The 21,499-nt window shown below is 36.6% G+C and overlaps 1 protein-coding gene across 1 annotated transcript in view; it reads right to left on the minus strand.

Annotated features, from left to right (window-relative positions):
* Positions 1–21,499, minus strand: part of LOC135124498 (cell growth regulator with RING finger domain protein 1-like) — a 38,993-nt gene that overhangs the window by 4,042 nt on the left and 13,452 nt on the right. Inside the window, exons 3-4 of the mRNA XM_064049610.1 lie at positions 205–376; positions 2–146 (exon numbers count right to left, since the gene is read on the minus strand). Coding sequence (XP_063905680.1) covers positions 2–146; positions 205–376 — 317 coding nt within the window. The remainder of the gene's footprint in view (position 1; positions 147–204; positions 377–21,499) is intronic.

The raw sequence follows: 21,499 nt of genomic DNA on the forward strand, positions 1-21,499 counted from the left end.
CCGTCTCGTCTGGATGGATGTTATCCTCTGTGTCATTCCTGAACAAGAATATAACCAGAGGATAACACAACCTGGGCGGCGTCCCCAAATTCAGTGTCGTGGCAGGCAGCTTCAAAGTCACTGTTTGATCAGAATGTGGACTTTTCCTAGAAAACGAAGAGGCGAGCTTATTTTTCGTTCAAAAGCAATCGACGCATGTCTTACTTGACTTGCAATCCAGTATATTGGTAGAATCCACTCAGGAAATCTCCCCTTTTTACAGCATCCCTCAGGTCCGACCAAGGCCTCCACAGGAAAATGTGCAATTCGCGTATGTTCACACCCCAGAACGCCTGGATTTGATACTCTACTTGACTAGATAGACTGCACTGTACTTCTGAAAAAAAAAAACAAACAATGCAATGAACATTGTAAGTACGTTAAATTAAGACAGGTCGTGGTTGGTTTTAAAAAGCAAAAAAGGTAAAGGGGTCAAGGCTGCGGACAAATGAGTCAAGAACACTTTCACGGAGTGTGAATAAAGTAATCTTCCAGTAAACAAACGGACGATAATTGTTATTGTCTTGTTCCTATTATTAAGCTAAGGTGTAAAAATAGCCACAAACGGACCACTATTTATCGGGGACCGGCAAGCTTTGTGGTTGCCAGCTTTTTGTTGCCATTTTTGATAAAGTCAGTCGGCTTGGGAGCATTGTAAAAGCAGTTTCTGCTTCAGATCCGCAGGGGGTATATGTTTTCCCATAAATTCGAAGTGCCGGCTTTATTAAGTACTCCAAAGTGTCTACAGCAAGAGTTTATTGATCACTCAAAACAAAAGTAAAGCAGAATGAAACCTTGAATACTTCATTCTTACCCGATTTGGCTGCACAGCGTGCAATTACATGTTTTATTAATTGAGGTGGCTTTAATTTATGAAAATTCATGTGTACACGTGCAAAAAATTGATGACGTGATGTAAAACTGTGTCTTGGGAAAATAAAACCTGCAAAACCAAATCTTACAATTGTCTCAGTTAAAAAGTTAAAATAACGTAACGCAGACCCACATTTCTATCTCGTGTTAAGATTCTGTCAAAATCCAAACAAACTCTATTTCTTCATTGCCTAAACTATTGGGCAATTTTATACTTTTACTTTTCGTCAAATCTGACACCACGAGCCGATCTCAAATATGTTAACACTTCTTTCGGTTCTGAACAATCACGTATGGTTATGTAGGTCAGTTAGTACTAAAAGTGGATATTATACGAGATGCCACGTAATAATTGACCGCGAATATTTTATGACGTAACGACACTTTCGTTTCTTCGTGCTGAGCCTATCAATACCTATAAGAACCGCTATTCGCCGAAAAGAGGAAAAACGAAGGTTCCTTTTTTGCATACGAAGTCATGTTGACCTCGCGATTGTTCTCATCTCGTGACAAGAGATGTAACAGTTTATTTAACTGTAAACTAATATGTATTGTGTACTGCACGTACGTGAAATTACGTTTTTCTGTCCTTGTTGTTGCTTTGTGTTGAGATGGGAACGTGGTAGAAGAGTACATTTTCACTAAATAGAAAAGGTACTGATGTTGGATTTTGACTGTTTCTATTATTAGTATTTTTTTGAAGTAACATTTAAGCGTAATATTATTGTAACAAAGTGTTTAATTTTTTTTATTTAAGTTAGAAGTTTCCGAGAACGGCAATTTTTGGATGACGCAACAATGACAGTTTACATTTAGGTACTATTGCTCATTATCGTTGATCACAAGAGTGCAGTCATCGTTGTCGTGCTTCTTCATCTCTTTCAGTTTCTCGATGATCGGTTCTTTGGTATCGTCATAATCCTGACTATTTGGTACTCTGTAGGTTGGTATGCTGGCATCACAGTACTTCGTCTTGATTTGAGTGTCCTCTTTGCGTCTGTGACCAAAACTAAGCATGTTGGTGCTTGACGTGTCTTTCGATGTTCAAACGTAGAGTGAACCTTCCGAGAAGTCAAATCAGGTTTGGGTTGTTGCGGAATGGGGCTTTATAACTTGAAGTTGTCACCGTAAGAAATGTCCACGTCCAAATTCGAGGGTTTTAGCTCATCAGGTTTCTTAAAATCGATGTCGTTTAGCTTGAACTTGGTGGGTTGGTCAGATTTAGAAGTTCTTTAATTTTTCGAAGTTATGGCTGATCAGTGATCATGGACCCCCCTCACAGCTGGTACCTCTGGAAGCATTCTTCCACATCTGGGGATTCTTGAGGAAGGAGAGAGGGAATAGTAACGGGTTTAACGAGAGGCCCAGCCAACCGGTAAATCCCGGGAAACTGTTTCTATACAACGTCGTATACCAAGCAGCTGTATTTACTTTCGGTGGCGACTTTAAAAGCTGTTGAGCGAAAACTTCTCTCATTGTTAACGGATTTGGTGGTACCTTTTTGGACAAGTCCTCTAGTATCACTTCATTCTTTTTTCTCTCTTCGCATTTCTTCTTGCTCAAATCCATTGGTTCGTCCTCTTGTTCCTCGTCGTCGTCCGACTGATTATTATCGTAACTCGTGTCTTTCAGTTCTTCCAAGTTCTTTACGTGGATCTTGGATGGAGGATGTGGAGTGGACACGTTGGACGGTTTCGGAGAAAAATTGTATGCGCATAGGTACGGAGAAAGCTCGTTCTGCAATCTATGGTCTTTGAGGGATTTCAGATTCTCACTACGGATAACATCACTAATATTCGAGAATATTTTAGGTGGTTCTTTGAGGGGTACGTTGAGGGTTTCTTTCAGCAAGTTTGGAATCAAAGGGATCACTTCTGGTTTCGCAAACTCTGATAGTTTCGGCGTGACGCAGATCTTCTCACCTTCAGGGTGCACCAGTCCCTCTTCGTTCTCCTCGCTAGCAGCACCCACTTCCGGCTCTTCTCCCTCACGCTTGAAGTACTCTTTAAATTGTTGTTGGGACGCGTTGTCCAGAAGCCTGGACACCGGCACCAAATCCTGGTTCTCCTCGTTCTTCACTTTATTCTCGCTCTTCATCTGTGTGGCATGCAACTCCCTCAGTTTCTCTTCCAAAATCCTACTCCTCTCGAACCCTTCGAATCTTTGGTTACTCCCATCAGTCTTCTCAATCTTGTCTGCATTCTCGTCGATCACAAGAGCGCAGTCGTCATCGTCATCCTTCTTCAACTCCTGATTCACCCTCAGATGTTGCGCCAAAATAGTAAACTTCAGTTTCTCATCGATCGGTTCTTTGGTATCGTCAAAATCCTGACTCTTTGGTACTTCGTAGTTTGGTATGCTGAGATCACAGTAGTTCGGCTTGATTTGGCTCTTCCTACCTGGATTACCCAAGTGTCCTCTTTGCCTCTGCGACCAGAACTGAGGATGTTGTTGCTTGATGTGTCTTTCCATGTAGGAACGTAGAGTAAACCTCGCCGAGCAATGCTCGCAAGTGAACGGACGTTCGGTTCTGTATTTCCGCTGTTTATGTTTCGGCATCAGAACGCCGTTTTTTATCACCATTTTGACGGAATTGGGTGATTGCGTTAAATCGGGTTTGGGTTGTGGCGGAATGGGGCTATGCAGCTTGAAATTGTCACCGTAAGAAATGTCCACGTTCAAACTTAACGGTTTTAACTCATCGGGTTTCTTCAAATCTTCTTTGATGTCATTTAGTTTGAAGTTGTTGAACGGTGGGTTGGCTGGATTTTGGAAGTTCTTCAATCTTTCGAAGTTATCGCTGATCATGGATCCTCCGCACAGCTGGAACCTCTGGAAGCGTTCTTTCATATCTTGGGATTCTTGAGGAAGGAGAGGGGCTTGGAGCGACGGGAACAGTAATGGGTTTAAAGGGAGACCCGGCCACCCGGTAAAGCCCGGGAAGCTGTTCCTGTACAACATCGCATACCAAGCAGCCGCATCTATTTTCGGTGGCGACTTTAAAAGCTGATGGGCGAAAATTTCTCTCATTGTTAACGGATTTGGTGGTACCTTTTTGGACGAGTCACTTCATTCTTTTTTCTCTCTTCGCATTTCTTCTTGCTCAAATCCATCAGTTCGTCCTCTTGTTCCTCGTCGTCTGACTGATTATCGTAACTCGTGTCTTTCAGTTCTTCCAAGTTCTTTACGTGGATCTTGGATGGAGGATGTGGAGTGGACACGTTGGACAATTTCGGAGAAAAATTGTATGCGGGTAGGTATGGAGAAAGCTCGTTCTGCAATCTATGGTCTTTGAGGGATTTCAGATTCTCACTGCGGATAATATCACTGATATTCGAGAATAGGTGGTTCTTTGGGGGTACGTTGAGGATTTCTTTCAGCAAGTTTGGAATGAAAGGGTCATTTCTGGTTTCACGAACTCTGCCAGTTTCGGCGTGACGCAAATCTTCTCATCCTCAGGGTACACTTTCCTTTGATGAGTTCTTAATTCGTTGGATTTTCAGACGGGTAATAAATTGCTGCCTTTTTTTACTTCCTCTCGCGTGGTTTTGGCGTGTGTCTTACGCATTTGGTTTTGATGGTAAAGACTTCGGAGCATTCGTAAGGATGATTCCCGTTATGAAAGCTCCCTAATCGATGGACGAGTGCGGATACATGTAGTACCTGTACAACAACGGCATGTTGTGACCGTTAAAGTGTGCTAGATTGTGACCCTCAGTTTCGCGGGAATTCTCTCAGCTTTATCTTGCGGTGCCCTAAGGCAAGTACATGTTGAGATTCTTCTTTCCTTTTTGGTACGACCGTTGTCGTCCAGATTAGATTTTGGGTTAAAGTCGCTCTTGACCGGAATTGAACATCGGCCAAATCTTTAGTTGTGTCACTGACCACGACTTTGGAGCCAAAACTACTACCTGAGTTTCTTCGACGTTTCGTCCATTTGAAAGCTGTTACAAGGAAAAACTTTTGTGTTTTCGAAGAGTTGCTTCCATTGATTGGGTTCACTTGTCAGAATAATTCGAGTTTATCTTCCAAATAGGTTTTCATTTTATTTGACCAGGAAATTTGATTAATTTAAAATTAAATGAATATGTCGAACGATAAAACGCTCTACCGGTTTCCAAACTTACAATAATTACGTATTCAATCTCCCGAAACCTTGAGGCGTCGATTCCTCCGTCATTTCCTTTTAAATCAACCGTGATAATAACCAAAACAATTAAGATAAAAAGCTCCTTCTTTCTTCGGCTACGTGCTGGTAGCCACATGATACGGAAGAAAAAAAAAACGCCCGATTAGTTCGCCGATTACCATAATATCCTTATTTGTAATTATAAATCGTTATGTATGTACAACAATAAAAAAATACATCAAGGTCGATCGATTCTTCGACTTCTTTATGGGTGGTATGTCTGCATGGACTTTTGCACGTAGATGTTCGAGAAGCCGTTTCAGGCCGTTTGCCATGAACAGATGATTTACTGCAACTAAGAAACTGCATTTTAAGTGGAATCACAATCTTGAAGGAAATGAGCTGCTCTGGTAAATATCTTGACTAAATTGTCGCTGCTTTAAATGTCGTTAAATGTGGATTAAGCCCAGATGGGATCGTAATGGGAGCCCGAAAGCGAGGTGGTTGCTTCGGATTACCATAAAATGATATAATTCAAATTTAATTTTTAGTAATCGCGGTAGTAATTAAGAAAACATTTAATCTACGCAAGTTATAGACAATTACGATTACCTTTTGCGTCAAACATTAAAAACAACTTAAAATCAAATTGATTTATGGGTGGAAGGAGGTTAGATGTAAGCAATATAACTTTAATTGTTTGGCATTTTTGAAAAAAATTAAATGCCTCACAACTGACACTTCAATTTTTGTGTCTTGCTACATAGTAAATATTATCTACAAGGTGTTCTCACTGTTGACACTTTTTTCTTAAGTTAACGAACGGTGGCAAAACCGCAATGTTATTCTATTGCTATTACGTTACATGACCAAACTAATATTTGTTTAAATAATAATAAAACAAAATGTCAATGATGCACTCAGTCAAGTTTTAATGGAATAATGCATACTATTAAAATATGTTGAGTCGAAAAGTCACACCGGCTGAAAATGGGTACTTTTCTTGAATGACACAGCTGACATTAGTTTAAAATTTTTATTTATCACTGTTTTATTAACATTTTCCAAGACGTTCTTCCACTATGGATCTTTTTTTAAGTTAACGACCGCTGATAAACCGCAACGTGATTCTCTTGCTGTGTTATGTTACATAACAAAGCCTATATTTATTCAAATCGCTATATAATAAAGTAATACAATGATACAGTCCGTCAATTTTTGAATGGGATGACGCACACTTGAAGCTGCTGCGAGAAGACAAACGATTTGAAAGTAGGACACCACAATTCAGGAGGACAAAGTCGGAAACGTATATGCATATCAAACTGTAGCTTCCATTACAAAGATAATTGTAAGTACACAAAATAAGTTTGTGCGATATCACTTGTCTGAAAAACTTGTCTAGCCGTGAATATTGCTGCTTGACCTTAATTATAAAAATATGCTTACTTAAAAATTTATGTAATTAAAAATATTAACCACGGTGACTTTAATTTCTAAATGATACTGTAATTTTGTAATTTATTCTTCATTAAAATGCAGTTGCAGTTAATTCAGAATGTCGTTTGGCACAATTTTAATATTAAATATTATGACGGCGACTACTGAAAAAGTTTGCTTTTGGAAATTTGGCAATAATATTAATCAAACTATAGTAAGTTTCCTTACATTTAAAGTGATTTTAAACCATGTTACAATAATTTGTTGTTATGACAAAAACTAACTTTAAATTTTAAAGAAACTTTGAATTAATTATGAAACTGGCCCATAATTAGTTCTATCGAGTGTAAATTCAGAAAAAAGCCGGTAGTCTTCGCATAATCTATACGAATTATGATGCAAATTTATTTAAATTTTAGGCCTTTCCTTCATTACAGTTACCTAACGTTTATACTGATGTTCCAGTTATAATGAATAAAAAATGAAGATTAGTAATGATTACAACAAAAATTGTGTTTTCTATTAGATCGATACTTTCTGTCGAGTGTGCCGAACATGATTTTAGAGGTAAAATATAAAAATGGACGAATCCACCTATCGACTCACCATGCTATTCTCAAACTATTTTACCTCTAATGCGAACGAAAATATACAAACACTTCAAATGATAATCAACTAACATAAAACGCAAACATTATGTTTATTGTTTCAAATAAATATTTTATATGTTTACGAATCAAGTTTTTTCTATATAAATCGTAGCTTTGCAAAATAGTTAAAACTTTCCGTGTTTATCTAAAATTCTATATTTTTTTATTATTTCTGGCCAAACTAGCCATGGAAATTTACGAGCTGTTGCACCTTGTTTCAGGTCACCTTACAAATTAAGTGCAAAGAAACACCATGGACCATCAACAATGTATATGTAACATTTTTATCAAGATTCGAGACGCTTTTTATACTTTCTGTGAAAATAAAACCCATATGGTTGAATAAATATGATTCAATTCAGTTACAAGGCCAATTCAATAATTAATATGCGTTCAAAATTTGCATCCTTTTAACATATCCAGGATGTAGGTCTGTAATACTAATAAAGTTATTAGTCTGAAGTAATTTATAATTTTCAAAGAGAAAAACATAAGTTTTTTTTGTCTTGATTGTTGTGAAATTTTGGGCGTATCTGCTTCTGGAATATCGTGTAGATGGTAGAAGGCTAACCAAAATTTGTTTGATCTTTCCCATGGAGAATTTGGTGAAGAAATTTTATGAGATAACATATTCATGTATTTGTGTTTTATTAATCTTAGTTTTGGCTTAGACGTCTTGATTTTTGGACAAAAACAACATTTATCAATTTAATTTACCTAAGAAACTATAAAAACGACTGCTCTGAAATCGGTCAAGCGTTTTAAATACGGTAAATCGCTACCCAACAATTTTTTTATTTATCCCCTCTAAAACTTGTTGACGTCATCTCAATGTTTTGAGTGTTGCGTTTTAGAAAGAGTTTAAAAGAATCTTTGGAGGTTCCTAGTGTTTTTTAAGGATATGTACGTATATTTTTCAAGGTTTTTGGCCTCTTGTGTTTTATTTTTGACAACATTTTTAAAGAACCTGGGGAACCTTCAGGTGCTTTATTTTTGAAAATATTTCAAAGAATTTTACTAGAAGCCCAGAGTTTTTTTAAGAATATCAACGGTAAAATGATACCTGGTAGTGACTACGTAAAAAGGTGTTACTTTTTACAAGATTTTTAAAACGCGTTTTGCAACGTTGAAAGAGGAAGGATCACGCAAAGTCTACATAGCAGAAAGCAAATACTGAAATAAAATAATTTTGTATTTAAGTGTTAAGTTTGCACAACTTTTTTAACAACTTATTTACTGTTGCAAAACGCAAAGTTTGATGTTTTCGTTTTCTTCAATTAAAACGGGTAACAGAATTCAACTTTCAAAAATCAGAAAAAACGTTAAAAAAATGGTCTAAAGTTATTTAGACATAAATTCCCCCGCGCTTGAAGTCCAGGCGAACAAATACAGATTCTTATAAAAATTATAAAATTTAACTTCGCGATTTTATTTAATTTTTTTTTTATTTTATTTAAATTATCAGGAAGATGGGGCGAGTCATTCTTTCCTTGATCAATAACACAAACATCCTCATTCATTAACTTTTTTAAGTACCTTGTACAAGTAACTGCAAAAAATATGAATGCAATTGATGCAAATTATAACATTTTGCATATTTGAGGTAGGATTCATTCAACAAAATTTTGAGATGACGTCATCAACTTTTTTTTCATTAACGATTTACAATATCGACGTTGACCTTAAACCGTTTGCAATATTTTAAAACATTCGGTTTTGCAGTTTCAAAGTTAAACCGCAAAATGTTGTTAAACAATTTTGTGCATGTGTATATTATAAAATTTAAATAACATTTACTATTGTAAATTTTGGAGACGTCATCTCGTTGGTGGTGGGGATGACCAAACAAATTTTGATCAGCATTTTACCATATACACGATACTCCTAGCGTACATATCAAATTTGACAACAATCCAGTAGTTTCCGAGATAACCTGTTTATAAAAAGTGACACAGACGACAGATGGAAACGCGGACCTACTTTTTCGTAGGGTCACTAAACGTCGAGAAAACATAAAAGTAGTCATTTGTCGGATAGATCCTATTATCTAACAATACTTCTTTAGCTTACGCTCGGAGAGTAAAAACGTGTGATCTCTTCCTGTTGTCCAAGTTCTCGGAATTCTTTTTTTTGTTTTTATTATGAAATAACATTTAATTCCAAGATTAGTTTTAGATAGTTTCAATCACAACAAAGTTGTAAAATCCGCTTATCTACTCAATAAAATTAAATTTCCGTGTCTTTGTAAACACTGTGTAATTAAAATAAAACCTGTGCAATAAAAACAACATTAACAACACCTTTGACGCCTGTATTTTATAACTACCCCCCGCGCACCCTCGTGCGTCAAAAACGCCCAATTTGTAATTCAAATATTTGGTACTTAAGTTTACAATTTTATATAAAATAAAATTGTTTACGATTATTGCAAAATCAGGAAACCGTGAACACAATACAACGATGCGGTTATATAACAATCGCCAATAAAAATAAGATTAACACAAAATACGAGTGGAACCGGTCGCGGCTGCAAGAAAATGCCTCGCTGAAACGACTCGATGGCCAAGTTATTTCCTGTGAATCACCCAGGTAAAGGGAGACACCACCAGATAACGACAACAATTACATAAATTAACAATAAAAACCAGCAATTCTGATACAACAGCGTCACTTAATGACATTACCGCATTAGACAACGTGTTATTAGCAATTATTGTTATGAAAAGAGTGATTTCTGCACGCACATGCACAGAAAAGATTTGCATTGGTGTTTGTCACGTTCGAAAGTCACCCACCTGTCGCCAAACGTCAAAAGTTCCTTGAACCCAACTCTGCGTTAACGCCTTTGTCGCAATTACCCAACAATTAAACACTAATGAGAACTAGCGCATAAAACGCCCACTTTCTTGCGGTGGCCGCCAGGGCTCCATCCCGGCGCCGCTGCTCTTCACCAAAAACAACGACTTTTCACAATCGCGTTTTTTTTCAGAAAATTGCGCCAGCAATTACGATTCTCGCGTAAATAAACGCGCGTGGACCGAATTGGGAATGAGCGGAGCTTCAATGTCAGTAGTTCCGATGGAAGAATACGAACGGGTGTTATGAAATGTTGTTTTCTTTCTGGGCACGTAGGCGCGGGACTGCGAATAACAATGGATCATTTAGGGCAAGGATGAAGTGTGGTCCTTTTAGGGACCTGGGATTGGGTACTGCCGCGGTACCATGACCTAGTGGCGTGTTCAACACCAGAATTTTCCTACTGGAATATTTACGATATTGGGTTTCTAAAGTAAGCGCGTTCTTAAAAAAATCATTAAAGATGCAAAAACGAGAGTTCGGTTTTAGGTGAAAGTTATACGGCTTGAATCCGTCATATTTCTTGTCTACTTCAAGGATAACTCAATAAGGTAAAAATCGACAGAAAACCTCGTAACAGTTGCATTTTCGCCTGGAATCGGTCGGTCTGCATTGCGAAGGTGAGTCAGCCAGAAACGGGGACTCAGGAGCCGATAATTATGCACTCTGCACAGAATTTTCGACCAGTTCAACTTCAAACAGAATTGATTCTTATTTGAAAGGTTAACGAATGAGAATCAAGGTTGGTCGTTTCAGGAGGTACTTTTTCTAGGTCGATCGACGATTCGTTTCACTTTTATACGAGCAAAAGAGCCAAAATCATTTTAAAAGAAAGTGGTCACGAGGAACTAGTAGTACCTCGTGATTTTCACATATGCTGCGTTGTTAAATTATACGCTTGTAGTTAGCTCTCAGAAGCTGAAATTTCATGAAATTATCGAATTTTGGCAATTCGTAGAATGTTTGTATTGATGAGGCTGATACGTGTTTAAACTCCATATTAATTTTAATAATAATGAAAAAACTTTCAGAGTTTAAATAATATATTCATAGTCACTGCTACACGTGTTTCGGTACACAGTACCGTCTTCAGGCAGAAGAGAAACTGAACTAAACTGAACTGAACTGAAACCAGTTTCTCTTCTGCCTGAAGACGGTACTGTGTACCGAAACACGTGTAACAGTGACTACGAATATATTATTTAAACTCTGAAAGTTTTTTCATTATTATTAAAATCAATTCGTAGAATGTTTCGTTGGATTTTCCGGCTAATTTTGGAAATACCACATTTACAGAAGGTTGAAGTTTCAAGAGAAAATGAAGCAACGAAGACCCATTTACTGATAAGTAATGGGATTAGCTCCAAATAGAACACCCATTTTTGGCACTAAGAGCATAAACAAAGAACAAATTGCTTCTCAGAATAGACTTCCATATAACGGAGTAAGTAAAGTTCAGATATATTCTGGTAAATCCTGCAAATTACTTGCATTTTTACACCGTAAAAACCCCAGTTACGAAAGAACGATACGGTTGAAAGGATTTTAACACGAAGCGATAACACTGGTTTCTACTTGAGCAGTCAAATTAAAGCGAATATATTTCAGAGTTTTAGAAACTGGACAGAAATTGACCGCAGCTGTTAAATATTGCTCTGAAATCTAGAGAAAAATGACAGTGCACTTCAATTTTCAATTCAATAATTCAAAAGGTTCTTAAAAAGTCCACAGAAATTAATGGTTTTTTGCTTAAACCAAAACAAGCGTTAGAATTTTATTAATCGTGAAAAAGCTTTAAATATCATTTTATATTAAATATTTTTCAAGCTTTATCATGTTGTAATCTGGGAAATTTCAAAAACTTTTCATTTTTAGTTTTCTTATCGATTTTTGTTTTGTTTTAAAGAAGTTATTTTTCACTAAAAGCACTCTTAGCGTTTCTTTATTGCAGACATTTTACTTTTATTTTTCTTGAACCTGACCTAAAACGAGAAATTTTAATTTTTCCCAGCACTGTTGAAAAAGTATACTTTTTCACTGTGATTTTAGAGAAGTAGACATTCTCTTCACTGAGTAAGAAAAATACTGGACGAATAACAATAGCTATTTCTCAACATTTCCTACATTGTTGGAAACAGTAATGTGTACGACGCGTGACGAAAGTGTCTTTTTCTTTTCCACGTAGATATTCTGAACGACCTCCGACTTGTCAAAATACTCTCTACAATCATAAGAAAAAAAATTGGTTAAACATCTACTCGAGATAACGTCATCAACTTTTTGGAGGAGTTGAATGTTTCGAGAGGAGAGGGTAGGTTACGCGTCACTGTTTTTTTGTTTGTGATGAGTGAAAACACGCGGTAAGGGAGCTAGGTTAAGCCTAGTTGGTTTGGTAGTTAGAAAAAAAGGAGACTTTGTTTAACGAAAACTAATCGTACTGATTGCGATGCCACAGTTTTCCCCAACACGCGTAGCTAATTATTGCGGTTTTTCCAAACGGAAATATGCGAATATTCCACTAACGCCAACTCGTGGTGTAAATTTGTTTTATTTTTTGTAAATTCACAGTTCATGTTAGGATTTTAATCGTTACTGGTTCTAACACAATTTACTTAACAGTCGTGAAATTATTTAGATAAAGCACTTGGTAGGACAATTCATGAAATTCACTTAGTCAGGGCTCATACTTTGTTTATCAAGTTATAAATAAGGCTTCTGGATGCTTATACTTAAGTGTTACATTATAACACTTTTTAATTCCTCACACGAGATTGCTAATAGTTCATTTGCGGCAGTTAAAATTAACCTAACGTCCCACTCTGGGAAAAGGACCGTGAAAGTGCGGTAGAACTCATAATAACGTGGACTGAGGTACGGGGGGAATAAAAAATTCTCCCCGTAGGGAGTTATATACATCATCGAGACATATTTTCTCGCAACGTTGGAAACTATATCACCGAGACGCATATTTCTCGCAACGCGGGATGTATTTTGTGTTTATTTATCATGTATTTTGTTTGGAACAAGTCCACGATATAAACTCTCAAAGCTAAATGTTTTTAAGTAACCAGTCACTTGGATCAAAGCCTAATTTCACATCATCTAAATTCTTTGTTTGAATCGTTGATAAAGTGTGGCATAATTTGGTATCATGTAAATTCTTTGTTTGAATCGTTGATAAAGTGTGGCATAATTTAGCATAATGTGAATTCTTTGTTTGAATTGTTGATAAAGTGTGGCAAATATTAACCTCATGCAATTTTGTTAGCTTTGCAACTTTTCACGTCATGCAATTTCCTCAATCTCACAATTTTTAGCCTCAGCAATTTTCTGTGCTGAATAATTTAAACTGAAAATATATTTTCAAGTCTGCAGTTCCTAGCTTCACGTAATTTTTTGTCTGCACAGATTGTTTTTTTGTTTTATAAATTTTTGCTAGTCTTTTTTTCACGTAAATATTTTGTTGATTAATGGTTCCATCACATAAATTGTCTGTTGTCCAATCTTAATCTCAGATAAGGATTCTTTGCTGTTTAAAATTTCACGAGAATGTATGACGAATTTAAATGTTGTTTATTGTTCCTTTTGAAATAACACAGGAACACGTGGCGGAAGCGGAGTGCGCGGTTCCTAGTCGAGCTAACGGTCGCCCCATCTGCACGAAAGATGCGGATCTTGAATAGAAGTCAGGGGAGCGGTTGGGATGACATGACGCTGTCAGCTTATCTATAGCCGTGATTTCCAACCACGAGTTTGCGACCGTAATGGCCTATTAGCGCGGCACGTTTTTTCGTTAGATAGAGGGGCGCTGGGCGGCATGTGCTTACCGATAGAGTAGAATCACCGTCGTGGTGGGAGAACAGCCACAACCAGGAGCCTCAAACTCCGCTCGTGCTACGTTTTGTTTTTGAAAAGACAGAAATAATAATATTTTATTACCTCTCGCTTCCGTCTATCTGTCTTTAGATGTCTGTTACTATTTTTATCAGGCACGTAATCTCAAAGATTGTTATCAACCGATTGTTGTCAAATTTTATAAGTACCTTAAAAACACTGGATAGATGATCAAACGCTAACCAAAATTTGTCTAGTCATCCCTACCAAAAATGTGATGACGTCACCGCAAAACTGAGCACAGTACCTAAATTCTATCCAAATTATATTATAAAATAACATACATACTTATGGTTGATGAATCCGTCCTGATTTTTTAATCTATACATTCAGATTTTTGTAAAAAAATGAACATTGTATTTAACATCATTTTACAATTCAACTTTGACAATACAAAACCGAATGGTTTGAAATCTTGCAAACATTTTAAAGTTATCGTAAGTATGGTAAATCATTAATTAAAATTCATCTGTTTATCCCCTCCCAAAACATGTATGACGTCATTTTAAAATTTTATCGAATAAATCGTAAATATATTGTGAGTCCAGAGTTGTGGTCTTGTCAATCCATTCATTCATGTTTTTTTTAAATGCTTATACAGGTGACTCAAAAAAATTCATGACAATTTATGTCACTGATTAAATCAAGAACTATTCACTCCATTTTCGGAAAAATTAGGGAATACAGTAGTAATTAATTAATTATTAGCATTGCACTGCGAAATTAAATTTTATAATTTTTCAAAAAAAAAAAAAACTGTATTGGTTCCAGTGTACTTTAGGGACGAAGTTCTATCTAAATAATCTTACACAATTTTTTTTATATAACGTCATCAACCATGGTTAATATTTTCTAGTCGTTAAGTTAATGACACTGTCTCATTAATATTTCAAGGCAGCCTGTTATGCAGATTTAAAACAAACTAAATTTCACTCTGCAAAGTTGAATTTTTGTGCGATAATTTGGATGCGTACGGTTCATTAAACCACCGGCAAAGAAGTATGTCAGGCTATTATGTCAACAAACTTTTACTGAATTTGACATGACGTCATTAACTTGTTGGAGGGGAGCAGTAGACCAATTCACATTTAAAGTTTCAGAGTAATTAGGCGGACAGATGGCAGACGGAAACGGGAAATCAACATCAAAAATAGAGAAAAAAAAACAAAACGAGAATATAAAAACAGTAGACAAAAGATTATTAATATCTAGTTGCAGTACTTGGATAAAAGCTTAATTTTCTGTTTCCTATTTTGGAATATTGGATAGACAATCCCCAAAATCAGACCTTTTTTCATTTTTTCCAAAAAAGTTGATAACGTCATCTAACAATATCGTCCAATAGATCTTGTTTTCCAGTTTGGTCTTAAACGACCGAACGGGTTCATAATTTCCCAAGTACCTTTTTCCTCTACCAGCCTCCACGAATAAATCTCTAACCGTACACATATTGCACAGCGTCGAAAGTCACCGGCCCAATAAATTACACAAGAAAAACTCCTTTCAATTCATTTCTAAACGGACATAGTAGTCCAAAATATATTCACCTAATTTCGAAACCAACTGGGCTTATACAACACCTACGATTCCCCGCCACCTAGTACCCCCCAACCCGCAACTCCTTCAACCCCTAAAACGCATCAAACTCATCCGCAACCACAACCAACTCCAAAACCAGCCCCGACAGCCGAACTCTCAGCCTCCAGAAGACTTATTCTCGGCAAAATGCGGTCGTGCCGTTACATAACGCACCGTAACTTCGACACAAATACAGTGAAAGTGAAATTGCATCCAACACGTTCTGTATCTCCGCTCTTTCGTGAATTCGTTCACCAGAACTGGGTAAATGTGTCTTTCGCAAAGCTGCCAGCGTGGACGGGGCTGGAAGACCGGAGATGGGCTGTGGAGATAAAATCTCGCGCGGTTTTCTGTTTTCACTGGACGAGGATCGAAAAAGAGCAAAACGGCGGTTTTGTGACGCGAATGATGTAAGAGAATTATGAAATGCTGCGATGGGTGAGAAATCGAACGTTGATCTTGCGTAGAAAAACATAGGTGGTGTCGTGGTCTTGCCCAAGAAATGTTTTCGAGTGTAGTTGACTTTATTTTATATTTGCCTATATTACGTTAACTGCTTTCGAAAGAAATATAGCTTTATAGAGGAAATATGGTTTGTTATAAAGTTATATGTAACGTAAAACAAATCTAAAGCGTTCAGTAAGAATTCAGTAGTATAGTGTGAAAAATTTTCCCGTGTAAAAAAGTCAAACCCAAATTGTGTTACCGCTGATTTTATCAAACAGATAAACTCCGAAACTATGGAGCTGATTGTTTACATTTAAATTTTAAATGTAAAGTGGTCTACTCCGCCAAAACTTTGATGACGTCATCTCAAAAGCTTAGATAAAGACTAGTTGACATAATAGCCTGACATACTTCTTTGCCTGCAGTTTAATGAACCTTATGCATCCAAATTATCGTGGAAAAGTTCAAATTTGTACAATGAAATTTGTTTTGTTTGTTTTGTTTTGAATCTACACAGCGACTGCTTTTCAAAATTCATTAGAAATATGCCCCGAGATATGGTATTGCTTAAAAACTGGTTAATGTGATTGATTAAATGTAACCAAAACTTTTCGCCATGAAAAAACATATACTGATTAACTTATACTTACTTATTATATTATCTAGTGGTCATACTGATAAATCCAAGGTAAGTACAAACTCAATTATGAAAATTTGTACATATTTTAGTATTCAATGTGTAAGTTTTATCATTTTCGAGTGTAGTATATACATGTATATGCGCATATTTTAACAAAATTTTGTGTGTATAAAACCATGAACGTCCCAGTTGTATAAACCCTACTTCCAACTTCGAGAATCGTCCATTGAAAACCGTTTAAAAATACTGATTACCCAGAAACATATACATATTTAGGTATCTCTCTGAATCAAATACTGTTCAATTCAACGGGAGGTTTTCCCATATATGTGGTTAAATGCAATATTATGCACGAAGACCACCATCTCCCGAAGCATCCATGGTCTTCGTAAAAAAACCGCGGCCATCGCCCCCGTGTTGTTCACTTCGACCAAATTACGAAAATTTCCTCGAATTCTAGCGACATTTTTTTTCGCGTTACCCAATGGACCATCTGAAGCAAGCCTGGTCATTTCGCGGTGTAGCAATGCCGGCAAACAAGTCCAAATGCCGAATTGTGTAACCAGAGACTCGGATGTGGTGCAGAGATGCATTCGACTGCATTGGTCCGGATTTTCGGAGCCGGGTCTACGACCTCGACCAGGTTCCGGCAGCTTCACGAAAGTCGAGAACAAAAATTGCGTTTTTGGAATTATGCGTGCTGATAGAAAACATTACCGTATCGTGAACTTTGGAGAACACCTACGTGACTGGTTTTTGTTGCGAAGGACCCTGAGCGTTGCTAAAAATGCTCAATGCGTTGTTTCGTAATAATTGGCGGTGTTAATTAGTGTGTTTATTTGAATATAGACTTATGGGGATAATTTTTGTTTTAAAACTTGATCGAAACTCATTATGCAGAGTGTTGGTGTTTTACCATCTGTTGGCAATTAGTATCAAGAACGTTTCTTATACTTTAATCACCCATACTCCGCCACGGCCTTCGACTCGAACGCATTATGTTACGAGAAGACACTGTTAACTTGTTTATATTTGCAATTTTTCACCCATGACAAGAAACGGATTAACAGTTGTATTTCTAGTGAGTTTTTCCATTTGAAAATGTTTCGATCAACACTCCTATGCTACTTCAGATACGTGCAATAATACTATCAATTTGATTGCTCAGTAAAAAAATATAGAATAAAAATTGACACAACCGGCTGACAGACTTACAAACGGAAACGGGAGACCTATTTTTTCGTACTCTTGGGGTTATAAAACATCGCGAAAACATGAAAGTAGTCAGTCGTCCGATGGAGCCTATTGCAATACTTCGTTAGGTTACGCTCGGAAAAGGGCAATCTGGTATAATGTCCGATTCAATAGCAAAAATTTATCATGTTATTTCGAAAAAAATCTAGAACAGTTTTATTCAAGGAAAATTTAGAAAAAGAGCTCCAGAAACTTTTAGAAGACTTCTACCGGAAGATTAGAAGAAAAATTTGACTTCCACGGGAACTGATGTGCGCTCGAGAAGATTCTAAAACAATTTTACCCTAAAAAGAGAGGAGACTGAATTTATATTTCAAAGTGCAAAAAAAACTTAGGTGAGTTTCGTAAGTTTCTAAAAGGCTTTTATAGAAAATTAGAAAACAATTTCCACTCTAGGTGTGGATTGACGCTGAACACACAAGCAGCTGCCAGAGATCCCAGAAGATTCTAAAATAGTTTTCTTTTAAAAAGAAATGCCATTATTAAGTTTCTACAAACCTTCTATTCCATAACTACAACAGAATCACTGATGTTGGCAACACGAATTAAATAGCCAAAGTGAGTTCAAGAAGATCATAAAAGGAGAGGTAATTTTTGAAATTTTTTTGTAAAATTCAACAAAAGGAGCTCCAATGGTTCTTAAAGACTTCTACTGCAAAGCTAGAAGAAAATTTCGACTTTCAAGAAATTTGATGTTCGACAGAGTAGTTAAGTATTAGATAACGTTGGTTCATGAAGTTCCTACAAGACAGCTTCGATTTTTGAGAGGTTCCATGTTGAAAACAAGTTAAATAGGTAACACTATTTCAAAAATTGGTCGAAAGTTACTTCGACAAAAGACTGCTTCTCTGAAAAATTATAAAATTTGATTTTGCAGAATTTTCCTTTTTCGTGATAACCAGACTTCGGCAGTGCGGAAGTGATGTTCATTGCCGAACGATCGCCAGCGCTATTGCAGTCGTAGCCTAGAACTTCGGTACTTCTTAATAACAATTACTACTTTTTCGCGGTTTTCCTCAGTTATACGAGTTCTCCTAGATGTTAAAATGGTTTAAAAATTAAAAATGACTGTTCGACATCACAATTTTCGTGATGATCTGGATTAGATAAACCTCTGTGCCTCTAACGCCACTGAGGTTGAGACTGCACAGTCGGCCAGCCAAATATATCTCCTGACGTCGCGCCGTCGTTTTTAATATTTGATAGATATATTTGTGCAATATACAAAGCATTTACACAGGTCAAAGAGCAAACAAAAAAAATATAATAAAATACAAAACATTACCAGTAAAATGTCGTACAAGTACGATTCAACACTAGAAAAACAACAGTTCATGGACTGATGTAAACTACTCACAATGTACATATTAAAACTTATACTCTAGGAATTCATTTGTACTATAAAAGGCATGACGCAGGAGAAGTTTCTTTACCTTTATTTTAAAAGCAGAGCCACATAAAGTTCTGTAGGGCTGGGGTAGGTGATTGTATAAGGATATGTTAATCGACAAATTTTTTGTCTTCGTCAATCTAAAACGTCTTGTTCTTACCAAATCAGCTGTTCGGGTATTATATTTATGAATATGATACTGATGAATCATATCACTACGATTTGAGTGAATTTCTATTACCGTGAAATATATAAAAATGCATGGAAGGGTCAATATATTATTCTCAATAAAAAAAAGACGACAGTGCTCGCGACAACCCAAACCCAGCATCACACGAAGGGCCCTCTTTTGTAAGCGGAATATAGTAATAGATAATGGCGAGTTTCCCCATAAAACAATAGCATAAGACATATTTGAATGGAAAAGCGCATAATAGATAGACTTAAGTGCTCCAAAATTAACGATTTCTTTCATTTTTCTTAAAAGAAATATAGTGGAGGAAAGTTTACTGGCCAGACATTTGATATGGTCACACCAGGACAGGTTTGTATCAATTGATAAACCTAGTAATTTTACTGTGTCAGAGTTCCCTACGAGGTTGCTATTGGATGATATTAAGATTTCTTGTGTTTTATTTTTATTAAGTTTTAGAGAGTTAGAGGCAAACCAGATGTCTGCATATTTTTGCGCTGTTTTGGCTTTGTTTAGTAAACTGTTAATACAACGATCTGACGTGATTAGTGAGGTATCATCGGCGTATAGCACACAATTCGCTTTCTTGTTTATAAAATTATAGAAATCGTTTGTATAAATAATAAAAAGCAGGGGCCCTAAAACGGACCCTTGCGGAACACCAGGTTTTACTGTTGTAAACGCGGATTGCATGTTATTCACTGCCGAACATTGCTTTCTATTAGATAAATACGAAGAAAAGAGCTTGTGTGGAATGCCTCTAACACCATAGAATTCCAGTTTTGTCATTAGCGTGGTATGACTGACACAGTCAAAGGCTTTGCTTAGATCGCAAAGTGTGACCATATTAATTTCACTATTTTCTAAACCGTCGACTACAAGTTCCATAACTCGTAATAAGGCCTGCGTTGTTGCTTTGCCTGATCTGAAGCCAAATTGTGCTTCGTTGATTGCGCGAAATTTCTCAAAATATTTGGTCAGTCGTGATTTAATTAGTATTTCTAAACCTTTGCCAAAGATTGGGATAATGCTAATGGGTCTATAATTGTCAAGCAGAGCCGCGTCGCCCTTTTTCTGGATAGGTATAATTTTGCTAAATTTCAAGCTGTCAGGAAACACCCCACTTCCAAGACATTCGTTAAAAAAGTTAGTCAGAGGCGTTAATATTAAACTCACGGTCTCTTTTAGAATTTTAGAATTGATACCGTATACGTCGGTGCAGTTGGAGTTCTTTAGGTTGTTGATAATATTTGAAATTTCGTTATCACATGTAGGCTCTAAGAAAAAATTATTACAAATTTTAGGCATGGTATTCAACAAAATATCCGGTGTACGTACGTCAGTTTTGTCGATCCCTTTTAGAATTTCATCAGCTATATTGGAAAAATAACTGTTAAATTCATTAGCATCAAATTTTGTGTTTTTCTGATTGGAGTTATTTTTATTTTTATTTCGCAAGCAGTTGATAAATCGCCAGCTGTCTTTGGGAATATTATCAGACTGAGCAATGTACGAGCTGTATGCGTTTTGTTTAGCATTCATTATGGATTTTTGTCTGGTAGATTGCTCATCACTTCGGCTCTGCCTAACTGTGGCGATAACCTCTATGGAATAAAAATAATATAGAAGGTACTAGTCACAGCGTGATAGAAAAAAAGAAGGTTTCATCTTCTTAAAAAAAGACAGTTGGGAGTCCCGAGAAGATTTGAAGAATTAATATTCTTAAAAAAAGTTGGGGTCCCGAGAAGGTTTCATATTCTTACAAAAAAGACATTTGGGGTCCCCGGGAAGGTATCACATTCTTGAAAAAAGACATTTGGCGCCCCCGAGAAGGTTTTACATCTTAAAAAAAGACAGTTGAGACCCCCGAGAAGGTTTTACATTTTTAAAAAAGACAGTTGGTACCCCCGGGAAGGTTTTATATTTTTAAAAAAGACAGTTGGAACCCCCGGGAAGGTTTTACATTTTAAAAAAAGATAATTGGGTCCCCCGAGAAGGTTTTATATTTTAAAAAGACAGTTGGGACCCCCGAGAAGGTTTCACATTAAAAAGGAAATATATTTGGGGCCCCCAAGAAGGTTTTACATTTTTAAAAAAGACAGTTGAGACTCCCGGG

Source organism: Zophobas morio, unplaced genomic scaffold (assembly GCF_036711695.1).
Source record: "Zophobas morio isolate AGI-343-1 ecotype UQ-CSIRO unplaced genomic scaffold, CSIRO_AGI_Zmor_V1 ptg000007l, whole genome shotgun sequence".
Taxonomy (NCBI): domain Eukaryota; kingdom Metazoa; phylum Arthropoda; class Insecta; order Coleoptera; family Tenebrionidae; genus Zophobas; species Zophobas morio.